The sequence below is a fragment of the Salvelinus namaycush genome, unplaced genomic scaffold, assembly GCF_016432855.1.
Source record: "Salvelinus namaycush isolate Seneca unplaced genomic scaffold, SaNama_1.0 Scaffold1435, whole genome shotgun sequence".
In the NCBI taxonomy this organism is placed as follows: Eukaryota; Metazoa; Chordata; class Actinopteri; order Salmoniformes; family Salmonidae; genus Salvelinus; species Salvelinus namaycush.
The window spans coordinates 14,503-31,634 of NW_024058159.1; the positions used below are offsets into that span (position 1 = coordinate 14,503).

General features: G+C 45.0%; 1 protein-coding gene and 2 non-coding genes across 4 annotated transcripts; 1 reads left to right on the forward strand and 2 right to left on the reverse strand.

Moving 5' to 3' along the window:
* Positions 1–2,101: 2,101 nt before the first annotated feature.
* On the reverse strand, positions 2,102–2,265 carry LOC120036685. The gene has a single exon (XR_005474595.1). It is a non-coding gene; the product is annotated as a U1 spliceosomal RNA (small nuclear RNA).
* Positions 2,266–7,747: 5,482 nt separating this feature from the next.
* On the reverse strand, positions 7,748–7,911 carry LOC120036686. Its single transcript, XR_005474596.1, has one exon. It is a non-coding gene; the product is annotated as a U1 spliceosomal RNA (small nuclear RNA).
* A 1,271-nt stretch (positions 7,912–9,182) lies between these two features.
* Positions 9,183–16,511, forward strand: LOC120036681 (OCIA domain-containing protein 1-like). 2 transcript variants are annotated; one of them, XM_038983068.1, is made up of 9 exons: positions 9,183–9,437; positions 9,708–9,792; positions 9,955–10,008; positions 10,451–10,498; positions 11,069–11,195; positions 11,269–11,356; positions 13,177–13,270; positions 15,336–15,500; positions 16,257–16,511. In XM_038983068.1, exons 1-9 carry the CDS (start codon positions 9,387–9,389, stop codon positions 16,295–16,297), a joined length of 753 nt encoding a protein of 250 aa, XP_038838996.1. In that variant the 5' UTR covers positions 9,183–9,386; the 3' UTR covers positions 16,298–16,511. The 2 variants fall into 2 exon arrangements, with proteins under 2 accessions (XP_038838996.1, XP_038838997.1); XM_038983069.1 differs by having other exon boundaries at positions 16,260–16,511.
* The last annotated feature ends 621 nt before the right edge of the window (positions 16,512–17,132 follow it).

The following is a 17,132-nucleotide window of genomic DNA, read 5'->3' on the forward strand; positions in this document are numbered from 1 at the left end:
TGGGGGAGGAGGGTATCAGCACAATGGAAGACAAGGTGGGGGCTGTCCGAGACTGGCCCACCCCCACCGATCAGCATCAGCTGAAAAGCTTCCTGGGCCTGGCCTCGTACTACAGGAGGTTTGTAGGGGCTTCTCAAGCGTCGCTGCTCCCCTGAACCACCTGCTGCCGAAGGACAAGGCCTTCACTTGGACAGTGGAGTGTGAGGAGGACTTCACTTGGACAGTGGAGTGTGAGGAGGCCTTCACTTGGACAGTGGAGTGTGAGGAGGCCTTCACTTGGACAGTGGAGTGTGAGGAGGCCTTCACTTGGACAGTGGAGTGCGAGGAGGCCTTCACTTGGACAGTGGAGTGCGAGGAGGCCTTCACTTGGACAGTGGAGTGCGAGGAGGCCTTCACTTGGACAGTGGAGTGCGAGGAGGCCTTCACTTGGACAGTGGAGTGTGAGGAGGTCTTCACTTGGACAGTGGAGTGTGAGGAGGCCTTCACTTGGACAGTGGAGTGTGAGGAGGCCTTCACTTGGACAGTGGAGTGTGAGGAGGCCTTCACTTGGACAGTGGAGTGTGAGGAGGCCTTCACTTGGACAGTGGAGTGCGAGGTGGCCTTCAACACCCTCAAACGTGCACTGATTGAGGCCCCCATGCTCGACCCCCTCCCCCCTGACCTCACCTTGCCCTTAATCCTGGACACAGATGCGAGCAACGTGGGCATGGGTGGGGTGCTGGTCCAGATTTGGCCAGAGGGGGAGAGAGTGGTGGCCCAGATGGGGCCAGAGGGGGAGAGAGTGGTGGCCCAGATGGGGCCAGAGGGGGAGAGAGTGGTGGCCCAGATGGGGCCAGAGGGGGAGAGAGTGGTGGCCCAGATGGGGCCAGAGGGGGAGAGAGTGGTGGCCCAGATGGGGCCAGAGGGGGAGAGAGTGGTGGTCCAGATGGGGCCAGAGGGGGAGAGAGTGGTGGCCCAGATGGGGAGAGAGTGGTGGCCCAGATGGGGTCAGAGGGGGAGAGAGTGGTGGCCCAGATGGGGCCAGAGGGGGAGAGAGTGGTGGCCCAAATGGGGCCAGAGGGGGAGAGAGTGGTGGCCCAGATGGGGCCAGAGGGGGAGAGAGTGGTGGCCCAGATGGGGAGAGAGTGGTGGCCCAGATGGGGTCAGAGGGGGAGAGAGTGGTGGCCCAGATGGGGCCAGAGGGGGTGAGAGTGGTGGCGTACTTCAGAAAAACATTCAACAAACATGAGCGCAGCTACTGTGTCACCCGGCTCCTCCTCGTTGTTGTTGTGGCTTCCATCAAACACTTGAAGTACTACCTGGGTGGCCTGCCCTTTACTGTAAGGACTGACCACTCTGCTCTCCAGTGGCTCATGTCTTTCAGAGAGCCAGAGGGGCAGGTGGCTCGCTGGTTGGAGGAGCTTCAGCCGTACGACTTCACAGTGGTGCACAGGGCAGGGGCACGCCACTCCAACGCCATGTCCTGTCGGACCTGTACTGTAGACGCCTGCCGCCACTGTGAGCGGAGAGAGAGAGTTGTGTGCGGAGGAGGTGGTCTGGGCCACAGTGTGTCGGGCGAGCGGGCTGTTGTCGGTGTGTGCAGAGGGTCCCTGGTTCGATCCCAGGTAGGGGCGAGGAGAGGGACGGAAGCTATACTGTTACATAATGATGGAGCAATAGAATGGTTTATTTTCCATGTCAGTATGTAAGGCTCTACACTATGACGATGTCCTCCTGTCCTTTGATTTGTGTTGTGTGGAGCCGAGGCCTACTATGTTTAGAAAAACATTTAAGAGGACTACAATAGAAATAGGTTTTCAAACATATTTTTGTGTCATGCTCCATGATTGTAAATGCTTTATCAACGTGTGGTTGCATTGACAGGCATAATCACCAGTGCTACAATAACAGATCTGAAACATTGGGGTTTTCAGAAGACAAAATGTAGCTTTCAGGCCTTAAAAATAAATAAAATAAATTCTAAAACCGCTCATCTGATGACGAAGAGAAGGGAAATGATGACAACTGTCCTTTTAGACACGAATGTAAATACAACTCAGAGAACACACTCAGACCAGCACACGGTGAAAGCTAAATCACACATTACTTTTAACATCAAAGTCAGGGGAGAGCGCGAACGCAGTCCCCCACTACCATAAATTATGCAATCGAGATTTCCACATTTGAGAAATTCGCAGGGGTCAGCACAGCCGGAGTGCAATGGCTGAGCCTCGCCCTGGGTGAACCGCCTTCTTGATCACGGTGTCTCCCTTGCCAGGTAAGTATGAGTTGTACACGTTGGTAGAGGGCGACTCATTCCAGGACAAAGATGTTTGACTCACGGTTACCACTTCTACTACTGAAAATATCACATCATATCGACCAGGGTTTAATGACATTTACGAATACAGTTGCGGACAAAGCGGTGGAAAAGCGATGCACTTTGTTTTACTATATTATATCACGGTCCGACTGTTTTCCCATCATGCAACACGGTAGAAATTCTATACATTGCATTGTTTGTATAAATGTCCGTCTGATTACACACAAGTAGACGATGTACCAAAATGCTGAAATCACGTTCGTGCACACACAGCCAACCGAATGACACCAACTATTTCTGGTGTTTTGTAGCGTTCCAGACGTTGTAGGAATAGTTTCATCACGCTTGTTTTCTGATCTCCGTAAAATGTGATTCCACCATCGACCACAGGGTGGCGGACGAACCCAGACATGGAGGAGAAACAGTCGCCTACTACTTCATCAACAACAAGACACACTAGTAGCTACTAGGGGTGTGCTGACATGGACATACTCGTATTCGTAATTTATCATAGTAGCAGGCAGCAGAAATCTAAATGATAATCATATGATCAGACCAGAAAAATGCCAGGAAAAGAGAGAGGATGAAATGATGAAGCCAGCGGAGGAAGAACTATAGCTTCACTCTAACCAATCAGAGCAGCAGGATCAATCTACAGCCCGCCCTTCTCTTTACAGACACGGAAACTAGCCAGGTGATTTACTTAGATCACGCACATGACTGAGAGATTCTTGCTGGCACCCGGGAAAAAAAGAAGGTTTATTCCGATCACAGATTATTACAAAAAAGATTTGGATCATAATCGTTTCCAGAAAATTGCCCATATCAGTTACGATCCTCGTTTTGTCTGACTACTCCACACACCTCTAGTAGCTGCAGTAACAGAGACGTTAATAATGAACACATTGTTCTATCCTATTACGGACGGGGGAGAAACGTTTTTCTTAACAGTAAGTGTTACACGTATTGATGCATACGACATGCACATACTGAAATCACAGTCACAAATAGCTTGACTGAGTGGTTGTTTTGACCTTCCATAGCTGAGTTTTTATTTAATTATCTTTATTTAACCTTTATTTAACTAGGCAAGTCCGATTTATTTAACTAGGCTACAAATTCTTATTTACAATGACGGCCTACACCGGCCAAACCTGGACAACGCTGGGCCAAGTGAATAGGCTACTACAACTCATAGTTTGTCGTACTTTTCAGACAGGTGATCTATTAGACATTTACATTTTACATTTAAGTAATTTAGCAGACGCTCTTATCCAGAGCGACTTACAAATTGGTGCATTCACCTTATGATATCCAGTGGAACAACCACTTTACAATAGTGCATCTAAAAGTGCATCTATTAGAAATTATGAACTGGGTGGTTTGAACCCTGAATGCAGATTGACAAAAACAAATGTTTTTACTGTTCTAATTTAGTTAGTAACCAGTTTCTAATAGCAATAATGCACCTCTGGGGTTTGTGGTATATGGCCAATGCTAGAGTGACCCCTATCCACAAGAAGGGCAGCAAAACAGACCTGTATCTATGTTGAGTGTGCAGTCTAAGGTGCTGGAAAAAGTAATTTATGAATAGATGGATGAATATACTGGCAAGAATACTCTTATCAGAACTACAGTCTGGTTTTAGAAAGACCCACTCCACTGACATCTCTGTTTTGACTGACTTCATCAGGAAATAAATGAACCAGGGAAATGTCTGTGGAATGGTTGACCAGGATAAAGGAAAGTGGTATGGTAATGGATGACCAGGGAAATGTCTGTGGCATGGTAATGTTTGACCAGGGTAATGTCTGTGGTATTGTAATGGTTGACCAGGGAAATGTCTGTGGAATGGTTGACCAGGGAAATGTCTGTGGCATTGTAATGTTTGACCAGGGCAATGTCTGTGGCATGGTAATGTTTGACCAGGGTAATGTCTGTGGTATTGTAATGGTTGACCAGGGAAATGTCTGTGGAATGGTTGACCAGGGCAATGTCTGTGGCATGGTAATGGTTGACCAGGGAAATGTCTGTGGCATTGTAATGTTTGACCAGGGTAATGTCTGTGCTATTGTAATGGTTGACCAGGGCAATGTCTGTGGCATGGTAATGGTTGACCAGGGAAATGTCTGTGGCATTGTAATGTTTGACCAGGGTAATGTCTGTGGTATGGTAATGATCGACAAGGGAAATGCCTGTGGAAAGGTAATGGTTGACCAGGGCAATGTCTGTGGCATGGTTGACCAGGGAAATGTCTGTGGCATTGTAATGTTTGACCAGGGAAATGTCTGTGGAATGGTAATGGTTGACCAGGGAAATATCTGTTGTCATGGTAATGGTTGACCAGGGAAATGTCTGTGGCATTGTAATGTTTGACCAGGGAAATGTCTGTGGAATGGTAATGGTTGACCAGGGAAATATCTGTTGTCATGGTAATGTTGACCAGGGAAATATCTGTTGTCATGGTAATGGTTGACCAGGGAAATGTCTGTGGAATGGATCTGCATCTTGGAACAACAGAATCCATCTTATTTGGATCCAGAGTAAATGTTGCAGGCTCCCCTGGATAACTCAGTGGTTACACCAAAACCCTCTGTCAGCTGTCTTGGGTGTGAACTGGATAGGTACCTGACTGCTGAGAATATGAATAAATCCATCTATATCACCGAGGCTCATTAACTTCGTATAGTCAATACAACTCTCATTTCTCGACTGTGAAGTGGCCGATGACGCCATCGCCCCACCTAAAGGATCACTTAGGTAGAACGATTTATTTGACAATTCAAAACACAATACAACCACACTTACAATGACACAAAAATAAGTTTGAAAACGAAATGAGAGTTGGATACAATATACAAAGTTGATGAGCCTCGGTGATATAGACCGGTTCCATTTCAGACGATATGAAATCAAAGCAGACCAGGTTAACGTTCTAAATCTGTATTCTGGACATTTCAACTTCAGGGACACGTTCAAAGCTAATGTGATTATCCAAGTCATTCAATCAATTTCCTCCCTCCTAATTTTGATCATTATGTTACAATGAGCAGTAATCTATTGTTGTTGTTTTTATTATTATTATTTACCTGTATTTATTTAACTAGGCAAGTCAGTTAAAACTTCTACTTCATCACCATCCCGGATCCGGGAGCATCCTCATCAGTAAAAAGCTGACTAGCATAGCCTAGCGCCACAAGTAAATACTAGCATATAAATATCATGAAATCACAAGTCCAAGACACCAAATGAAAGATACACATCTTGTGAATCCAGCCATCATTTCCGATTTTTAAAATGTTTTACAGCGAAAACACAATATGTATTTCTATTAGCTAACCACAATAGCAAAAGACTCAACCGCATATTTTCACAATTTTTTACCGCATAGGTAGCTATCACAAAACCGACCAAATAGAGATATAATTAGTCACTAACCAAGAAACAACTTCATCAGATGACAGTCTTATAACATGTTATACAATAAATCTATGTTTTGTTCGAAAATGTGCATATTTGAGGTATAAATCATAGTTTTACATTGCAGCTACCATCAAAAATATCACCAAAGCAGCCAGCCAATAATTACAGAGAGCAACGTGAAATACATAAATACTCATCATAAAACATTTATGAAAAATACATGGTGTACAGCAAATGAAAGATAAACATCTTGTGAATCCAGCCAATATTTCAGATTTTTTAAGTGTTTTACAGCGAAAACACAATATAGCATTATATTAGCTTACCACAATAGCCAAACACACAAACGCATTTATCAGCAGCAAAAGGTAGAGATCGCAAAAACCAGCAAAAGATATAAAATGATTCACTAACCTTGACAAACTTCATCAGATGACAGTCCTATAACATCATGTTACACAATACATTAATGTTTTGTTCGAAAATGTGCATATTTAGAGGTACAAATCGTGGTTTTACAATGTGAATACGTAGCCAAACTGCACAAAATTCTCCGGAGATATTTTGGACAGTCACCTAATCTAATCAAAGAACTCATCATAAACTTTACAAAAAAATACATGTTGTACAGCAAATGAAAGATACACTAGTTCTTAATGCAACCGCTGTGTTAGATTTTTAAAAATAACTTTAGTACGACATACAGCTTACGTTATAGCGAGACAGCGCCCGCAGTAAGGGCGGAAAATAGGACTAAACATTTTCCACAGAAATACGAAATAACATCATAAATGGTTCCTACTTTTGCTGAGCTTCCATCAGAATCTTGTACAAGGAGTCCTTGGTCCAGAATAATCGTTGTTTGGTTTTAGAATGTCCTCGTCTCCTGTTGAATTAGCAACCATAGCTAGCCATGTGGCGCAAACGTGCCCAACTTCACCTGACGCAAAGAAAAGAAAATTCCAAAACTCGCAATAAACATTCAATAAACTGATACATCTCGGTTGAAAAAAACTACTTTATGATGTTTTTATCACATCTATCAAATAAAATCAGAGCCGGAGATATCTACCGTGTATACCGAAAGCTTTTCAGAAGCCAATGTCGATGTCCTTCGCGCGCCACAGAAGACAAAGAAATTTCCAGACCTCCCACTCCAAGAGCTCTTGTTCGGCCTCAGATCAAGCTAGACACCCCATTCCACCTCTCACTGCCTATTGACATCTAGTGGAAGGCGTATGAAGTGCATGTATATCCATAGATTTCAAGCAATTGAATAGGAAGGCCCTGGAACAGAGCCTCGATTTCAGATTTTTCACTTCCTGTCAGGAAGTTTGCTGCAAAATGAGTTCTGTTTTACTCACAGATATAATTCAAACGGTTTTAGAAACTTGAGAGTGTTTTATATCCAATAGTAATAATAATATGCATATTGTACGATCTAGAATAGAGTACGAGGCAGTTTAATTTGGGCACGATTTTTTACAAAGTGAAAATAGCGCCCTCCTATTGAGAAAAGGTTTTAAGAACAAATTCTTATTTACAATGACTGCCTACCCCGGCCAAACCTGACGACGCTGGGCCAATTGTGCGCCGCCCTATGGGACACCCAATCACGGCCGGATGTGATACAGCCTGTTTATTGTGGTTTTAAATGACAAACTTGTCCTAGAAATGACTTAATTATCTAGCAAATGAAAGACCTCAATCCAGATGACGTCTGAGGGCGCAAAATGATCCATTCACAAGTAGGCCTTTTCCTTGACATAATCAGGACATGACAGGCATAATCACCAGTGGTACAATAACAGATCACACACATTGGGGTTTTCAGAAGACAAAAAGTATCTCTGAGGCCTTAGTTGGCTTTTAAATAGATCCTATATTCTAAAACCATTCATCTGATAAATAAGAAAATGGAACTGTTAATAAATCTCATCACGACCCTCATTAGAACTCATAGTTAAAATGTCAGAACATAACAGCGTAAACGTGTTCATATCTTATTTTTAACATGAAGATCAGGGGAGAGCGCGAACGCAGTCCCCCACTACCATAAATTATGCAATCGAGATTTCCACATTTGAGAAATTCGCAGGGGTCAGCACAGCCGGAGTGCAATGGCTGAGCCTCGCCCTGGGTGAACCGCCTTCTTGATCACGGTGTCTCCCTTGCCAGGTAAGTATGAGTTGTACACGTTGGTAGAGGGCGACTCATTCCAGGACAAAGATGTTTGACTCACGGCTACCACTTCTACTACTGATAATACCACATCATATTAACCAGGGTTTAATTACATGTACGAATACAGTTGCGCACAAAGCGGTGGAAAAGCGATGCACTTTGTTTTACTATATTATATCACGGTCCGACTGTTTTCCCATCATGCAACACGGTAGAAATTCTATACATTGCATTGTTTGTATAAATGTCCGTCTGATTACACACAAGTAGACGATGTCCCAAAATGCTGAAATCACGTTCGTGCACACACAGCCAACCGAATGACACCAACTATTTCTGGTGTTTTGTAGCGTTCCAGACATTGTAGGAATAGTTTCATCACGCTTGTTTTCTGCTCTCCGTAACATGTGATTCCACCATCGACCAAAGGGTGGCGAACCCAGATATGGAGGAGAAACAGTCGCCTACTACTTCATCAACAACAAGACACATTAGTAGCTACTAGGGATGTTTATTTTTATTTAACCAGGTAGGCCAGTTGGGAACAAGTTCTCATTTACCACTGTGACCTGGCCAAGATAAAGCAAAGCAGTGCAACAAAAACAACAACACAGAGTTACACATGGAATAAACGTACAGTCAATAACACAATAGAAAATAATAATAGAATGATCTATGTACAGTGACATGGCCATACTCGTATTTGTAATTGTATCTGTAAATTGACAGGATGATACTCGTGATCGGGGTTAAACTGACGTGTTTTAATATGCCTAAATACATGTTGGCAAAATACCTCACTTCACATTCTCACTGAAAAAACCCCCCTGCAGATTAGAAGCAGGCGCTGAGGTGTGTGGGCAGCCAAATTTGCTATCACTCAATCAGAATACTGATTAGCGTTTCATCTTTGTTCCCTACCCCTTGCCCGCTTGTGAGATATAATGCACATTGATAGCAAACGTCCTCGTCATGTGATTTGTATCATAGCAACAGACAGCAACAATCTAAATGATAATCTATGATCAGACCAAAAACATGCCAGGAAAAGTGACCTCTCATGTTGTGTCGTGCATAAGAACAGCCATTAGCCGTGGTATATTGGCCATATACCACACCCCTTGGGGTTAATTCGATAAATGGATTTAGAAAAAAAAGAGCTGGAATACATTTCCTCATGTAATGTTGTTGCTCTATGAATGCGATTTTACTGCTAAGAAAAACATTTAAAATAAAAGTTATCGTCAAACTTCCCGTTCCATGGCTACTACTACTTCCGGGTCAGTTTCGCTCCATGCAATGACATTGTAACCAAATATTTACGAAATCAATACGGGGAGTGTGTCTGTGCACGTTTTTGCTATACATGCTATGAATTTGTACCCGCCATTTACGAAATCTATACGGAGAGTGTGTCTGAGCCAGTTGTTGCTATACATTCTCTGAAAGACAAAGTTGACCGACACAGTTTTACAATATGACACCAATGTCTACGGGATTCACTGAAGAGCGACAGGGCAAAGCACAGGTAAACCCATAACAGTAAACTGCTACAGTAACTAAGATACTGTACCCTAGCTAGCCTCATCTGTCACTAGGTCAGTTAGCATGCTTACTGCTACTAGCAAGCTGGAGGCTAGCTAGCTAACGTTTTCTATGCACTCGAATTCTTGACAAAAAAAACAAACAAACCGGTTACTTCAATGGATATGTATTGATAAAATCAATGGAGGTTAGTTTTTGGGACAGCTAACCTGTGTGTGTGTGTGTGTGTGTGTGTGTGTGTGTGTATATATAGAGTCCTGTAGGATTGGATTACATCCCCACAGAAGATGAGAGGAGAGTCTTCAGAGAATGCAACCAGGAGAGCTTCTGGTACAGATGTAAGTTACCATGGGTAACACAGACTAACAAAATAGCAATAGATTTTTACAGGAGTCTATATTTTACAGGAGTCAGGTTCATGCTCTATATATCATTCCTTCTATGTACAGGTATTGGTGCACATGTGATTCTAACCTTGTTTCTCCCCTCCCTTCCTACAGCCGTGCCCTTCTCAGTGGTCAGCATGCTTGTCACTCAAGGCCTCATCCATAGAGGTAGGCCCACCTCCCATTTCCATCATCACTATATCTTAGTGTACATGTATGATCTAGGAGCGTATCCAAGGGAGCATCTCAATACTCTGATATAGAATAGTAGCTTCCACTTAGTAGCTTCCACTCCACTGACTCTCCTGTGTTCCTTCCTGTCTTAACCCTGGTGACTTCAAGACTGACTCTCCTGTCTTCCTTCCTGTCTTAACCCTGGTGACATCAAGACTGACTCTCCTGTGTTCCTTCCTGTCTTGACCCTGGTGACTTCAAGACTGACTCTCCTGTATTCCTTCCTGTCTTAACCCTTGTGACATCAAGACTGACTCTCCTGTATTCCTTCCTGTCTTAACCCTTGTGACTTCAAGACTGACTCTCCTGTATTCCTTCCTGTCTTAACCCTTGTGACATCAAGACTGACTCTCCTCTGTTCCTCCCTGTGTTTTAGGAGTTCTGACGTTGTCATCCAGGTTTGGATCTCTCCCTAAAGTGGCCTGTGAGTTAACCGAATACAGATGCTTGTGTATAAAGTGTGTTTGTGTACAGACGTGTGCTTTTGTATAAAGTGTGTCTGTGTACAGACGTGTGCTTTTGTATAAAGTGTGTGTTTGTGTACAGACGTGTGCTTTTGTATAAAGTGTGTGTTTGTGTACAGACGTGTGCTTTTGTATAAAGTGTGTTTGTGTATAAAGTGTGTTTGTGTACAGACGTGTGTTTGTGTATAAAGTGTGTTTGTGTACAGACGTGTGCTTTTGTATAAAGTGTGTTTGTGTATAAAGTGTGTTTGTGTACAGACGTGTGTTTGTGTATAAAGTGTGTTTGTGTATAAATTGTGTGTATAAAGTGTGTGTGTGTACAGACGTGTGTTTGTGTACAGACGTGTGCTTTTGTATAAAGTGTGTTTGTGTATAAAGTGTGTTTGTGTACAGACGTGTGTTTGTGTATAAAGTGTGTTTGTGTATAAATTGTGTGTATAAAGTGTGTGTGTGTACAGACGTGTGTTTGTGTATAAAGTGTGTGCGCATTGTTATTTATGAGAATGTAATACAGGTGTGTGTGTGTCCAGTTGCGGGGCTGTGTGGCTACCTGGCAGGGAAGATATCGTACATGAAGCATTGTCAGGAGAAGTTCAAGAGGCTGGAGCAGTCCCCTCTGGGAGAAGCACTGAGACAGAAGACCAGACCCAACGCACAGTCAGTAACATATACACATACATACATACATTCGATCACTCACTCTCTCTCACACTCTCTTCTTCTCTCTTAGGTCATCTCAGGGCCCCCAGTCAGAGATGAGTGACCCCGACCAGGTGACCTTTGACCCCATGTTCCAGGCCTCTGACCCCCAGAGCCAGGTACACACACACACACGTTTAAATAATTTATTTGAATCTACCCATCAAATGTACATAGAAAATGGATCCAAACATTTCAAAGGTCCCTGTATGCATGGCAACCAACAGTACAGGAAGCACCTCCTTCTCCAAACAGCTAGGCTGCCCACGACAACTGAAACAACAGAGCAGTACCTAGCCAACTGGTCTTCTTCTCCAAACAGCTAGGCTGCCCACGACAGCTGAAACAGAGCAGTACCTAGCCAACTGGTCTCCTTCTAGAAACAGCTAGGCTGCCCACTACAGCTGAAACAGAGCAGTACCTAGCCAAGCAGCTAGGCTGCCCACTACAGCTGAAACAGAGCAGTACCTAGCCAAGCAGCTAGGCTGCCCACTACAGCTGAAACAGAGCAGTACCTAGCCAAGCAGCTAGGCTGCCCACTACAGCTGAAACAGAGCAGTACCTAGCCAAGCAGCTAGGCTGCCCACTACAGCTGAAACAGAGCAGTACCTAGCCAAGCAGCTAGGCTGCCCACTACAGCTGAAACAGAGCAGTACCTAGCCAAGCAGCTAGGCTGCCCACTACAGCTGAAACAGAGCAGTACCTAGCCAACTGCTCTGCCATAGTTATCGTCACCTCGCCTTGGCCCCCCCCTGTTCTCTGGCCCCCCCTGTTCTCTCTGGCCCCCCCTGTTCTCTCTGGCCCCACCTGTTCTCTCTGGCCCCACCTGTTCTCTCTGGCCCCACCTGTTCTCTCTGGCCCCACCTGTTCTCTCTGGCCCCACCTGTTCTCTCTGGCCCCACCTGTTCTCTCTGGCCCCACCTGTTCTCTCTGGCCCCCCCTGTTCTCTCTGGCCCCCCCTGTTCTCTCTGGACCCCCCTGTTCTCTCTGGACCCCCCTGTTCTCTCTGGCCTCTCCTCACAACAACAATATATGGTGTATTTAACACACAGGAAAAGACATCATTATCATCAAACCAGCTTCCTGTTACACAAGACTGTTAATGGATGTGGGGAGGCAGGCATCCTAGTCGTTAGAGCGTTGGGCCAGTAACCAGCAGGTAGCCTAGTGGTTAGAGCGTTGGGCCAGTAACCAGCAGGATGCCTAGTGGTTAGAGCGTTGGGCCAGTAACCAGCAGGTAGCCTAGTGGTTAGAGCGTTGGGACAGTAACCGAAAGCTGACAAGGTAAAAATCTCTGTCGTTCTGCCCCTAAACAAGGCAGTTAATCCACTGTTCCTAGGCCGTCGTTGTAAATAAGAATTTGTTCTTTACTGACTTGCTTAGTTAAATAAAAGTTAAATAAATAAATGTTTAATGTGTGCTGTTGGTGAGACTACCGGTCCGACCTCACTGGCTATCAGGTCAACAAGGAGGTCACGTCTAGCAATGTACAAAATCCTTGTATGAACAGCAACCATTCACAACATGGGCAATTTTCCCTCATGTAGAATACAAAATGGGTCATGGTTCGCAGGGTACCAGAGTGCTAGACTATATTTTGTTGGTAGAACTTGCAGCTTCGCCTTAACAGTAAAAGTGAGGATGTCCTCGCCAACGGCAGCATTCTGGTACATGGAATGAGAGACAGTGGTCAGCACAGTCCAGAGCAGTGAGTTTCCCCTGCAGCCCAGTCTAGTGTTGTAGTAGCTGCATCCGTCTGATACCGAGGAGTGTTGTCCTGGATGTAGGATGAGCTTCTACAACAACACTACAGTCTGCCACAGCTGCATCCGAGGCAGTCGCTGGCTCAGTTTGCATATCAGTCCATGTCCACCTGATATCCATTTATTCTAACACCATGTGTTCTGTGTAAGTGTTCCCGTTTGATTCTGTGTGTCAGGTCCCACCCCACGCCAGAGACTATGGATACAGTGACGCCCCCACCGCAGCACAGACCAGCCGCACCGCTGCAGACGTCGACTACAACATGCCAGGTAACCGTGGCAGCAAGTAGTAACCTAACTACGGCGTTAACCATGACAACCCTCCAACGGTATCCTCCTAGTTAACTGCCTGATTTAACCTCAGTCTGACCCCCCCCCCCTCCAACTCTCCTCCTGCAGCCCAACCTCTGAACTCTGACCTCTGACCTGTATTTCTTGGATGTCTGTCCCCTGCAGCCCAGGGTCGTTTTCACTAGGAACCGAGGGGAAGGGTGCAGGGTGAAGTTGCCCTTAGACACTGATCTTAGGTCAGTTGCATTTCCCCCCCCCCCTCTAGTGGTTAAAGTTACCATTGGGGGGAGGGGAAGCTGATCCTAGATCTGCACCATAGACTTAGGTAGATGGCATCATTTGTATCTGTCCCATTGTGGCGTCTGAGGGCACTAGCAGCACCATTAAGGCCATCTCTAGGTTGAAGTAGTCCATCTTCTACTATTTAAACAGAGTTGGTAAATCAACTGAAAGGGCGCATACTGCCCCCTGGAGGGTGTTGTCGGAACAGGTATAAAGTCAAGGTAGGTGATTTACTGCCCCCTGGAGGGTGTTGTCGGAACAGGTATAAAGTCAAGGTAGGTGATTTACTGCCCCCTGGAGGGTGTTGTCTGAACAGGTATAAAGTCAAGGTTGGTGATTTACTGCCCCCTGGAGGGTGTTGTCGGAACAGGTATAAAATCATGGTAGGTGATTTACTGCCCCCTGGAGGGTGTTGTCTGAACAGGTATAAAGCCAAGGTAGGTGATTTACTGCCCCCTGGAGGGTGTTGTCTGAACAGGTATAATGTCAAGGTTGGTGATTTACTGCCCCCTGGAGGGTGTTGTCTGAACAGGTATAAAGTCAAGGTTGGTGATTTACTGCCCCCTGGAGGGTGTTGTCGAAACAGGTATAAAGTCATGGTAGGTGATTTACTGCCCCCTGGAGGGTGTTGTCTGAACAGGTATAAAGCCAAGGTAGGTGATTTACTGCCCCCTGGAGGGTGTTGTCTGAACAGGTATAAAGTCAAGGTTGGTGATTTACTGCCCCCTGGAGGGTGTTGTCTGAACAGGTATAAAGTCAAGGTAGGTGATTTACTGCCCCCTGGAGGGTGTTGTCTGAACAGGTATAATGTCAAGGTTGGTGATTTACTGCCCCCTGGAGGGTGTTGTCTGAACAGGTATAAAGCCCAAGGTTGGTGATTTACTGCCCCCTGGAGTTATGGAATGTTTTTTCACGAGTAGATCATTCATTGGCTGATCCCTCCTGATGACCTGGATGGAATAGTGTCATCTTTCCTTTAACTAACCCATAGGAAGTCCCACTCAGTTGACCACTTTAGAATGGTGGAAGTCCTCAATGACAATGTTCATGTTAAAACAAGTTATTTCCAAGTAGATATCTATCTACGCTGAATAAAAAAATATAAAAAAACACAACATGCAACAATTTCTAAGTTACAGTTCATATAAGAAAATCAGTCAATTGATATAAATGAATTAGGCCCTAATCTATGGGTTTCACAGGACTGGGAATATAGATAATAAAAAAATACAATTAAAAAGTAGGGGCTTGGATCAGAAAACCACTCACTATCTGGTGTGACCACCATTTGCCTCTTCAATGGCTATGCAAAGTTGCTGGAAATTGGCGGGAACTGCAACACACTGTCTTTCCAGAGCATTCTAAACATGCTCACTGTCTGTGGTACGCAGGTCATGGAACTGGGACAGGTTCCGCTTCCAAGAATTGTTTACAGATCTTTGTACCATGGGGCAGTTCATTATCATGCTGAAACATGAGGTTATGGCGGTGGATAAATAGCACGACAACGGGCCTCAGGATCTCGTCACGGTATCTCTGTGCATTCAGATTGCCATCCATAAAATGCAATTGTGCAAACTGGGATGGGCCTACCTGAATTTGTCAAATTAAAAGTGCTCGTGTTCTTTTTCCTGACCCGTCACCTCTGACCCCTGAAGCCCAGTTGTTCCAATATGACAAGGAGCCCAGGAGGAAGCCAATCATGTACGAGGACTTTACCCTCTAACTTTACCCTTTACCCTCTAACCTCTAACCCCTCCAGCCCAGTCGTTCCTGGATGACGAGGAGCCCAGGAGTAAGCCCATCATGTACGAGGACCTAAGGAACAAGAACCGAGAAACCTATGAGGTCACACTTACCCAGAAGGCTGAGACGCTGCTCAAACCAGAGTCTGACCGGCCAGGGAGAACCGCCCCCAAGAAGGACGGTGAGTCAGTGGCTGTGTCCCAAATGGCACCCCTATATAGTGCACTACTTTAGACCAGAGCCCTATGGTACCGTATTCCCTATATAGTGCACTACTTTAGACCAGAGCCCTATGGCACCCTATTCCCTATATAGTGCACTACTTTAGACCATAGCCTATAGGCTTCTGTGTGCCATTTGTTCTGATCCTTGTCTTATGTGCGAGAATAGAATGTTTCCTAGTATGTGTATTATAATTAACCAATAAGGCCAGAGGGGGTGTGGTATATGGCCAATATACCACGGCTAAGGGCTGTTCTTATGCACGATGCATCGCGGAGTACCTGGATACAGCCCTTAGCCGTGGTATATTGGCCATATACCACAAACCCCCAAGGTGCCTTATTGCTATTATAGACTAGTTACCAACGTAATTAAATAAATAAGTGGTATGCGGTCTGATATATCACGGCTGTCAGCCAATCAGAATTCAGAGTTCGAACCACCCAGTTTATAATTATCATATTTTAAATGCCAGTATGTCATACTCATTCCGGATTTTCATCTTGTATGAATTGGCTGCACGTTACTGAGGAAGGGAAGTCTGATTGGCTGCACGTTACTGAGGAAGGGAAGTCTGATTGGCTGCACGTTACTGAGAAAGAAGTTCAGACCCACTTGTCTGACAACAGCTGATAATCAAGCCAATAGGGTCATGTTCATTAGGGTGTAACGTTACAGAAATAATAAATTCCCTTCATCCTCTCCTTTCTTTTAGCAGGGAAGAAGAACCTCTACGGAGACAGCTTGGAGGAGTGAGTCTCTCCATCTGTTATCACTGACAGTGCTGATTGGACTACAATACCCACAAACCCCTGTGGTTGCTTTGCTATTATTTACATCTCAATTTACGAATGTATGCGATAATCTCAATTTCATTTCCTTGATTCCTTGCGTCCTCTCTCCTCAAAACCCATTGGATGCAAAGGTCAGAGGGGCGTCAGGTAGCCTAGTGGTAGAGCATTGGGCCAGTACCCGAAAGGTCGCTGGTTCAAATCCCCGAACAGACTAGGTGAAAAATCTGTCGACGTGCCCTTGAGCAAGGCATTTAACCCTAATTGCTCCTGTAAGTTGCTCTCGATAAGTGCAATTGAGATTCTCCTGTTGTCTGTCTGATTCTGTCTGTCAAACATGTCAATAAACCCAATTGGTTTTGAGATTTCATAACGTTGTCTTTGTGTGTCTGTCAATCAGAGAATGATAAGAGGCCTCTAGTGGCCAAATGGCCTTTCCACTTCATTGGCTGATACCTCCTGTGTTTTTGCTTTATTGCAGAAAAATCAGTATATGTAACGGATGTGAAATGGCTAGCTAGTTAGCGGTGGTGCGCGCTAATAGCCTTTCAATCGGTTATGTCACTTGCTCTGAGACCTTGAAGTGGTGGTTCCCCTTGCTCTGCAAGGGCCGCGGCTTTTGTGGAGCGATGGGTAACGATGCTTCGTGGGCGACAGTTGTTGATGTGTGCAGATGGTCCCTGGTTCGCGCCCGGGTATGGGCGAGGGGACGGACTAAAGTTAAACTGTTACATATACATACAAGAAGTATAGAAACAGAGAATGATAACATATGCTAGGGGGAGGGTACAACAAATGAC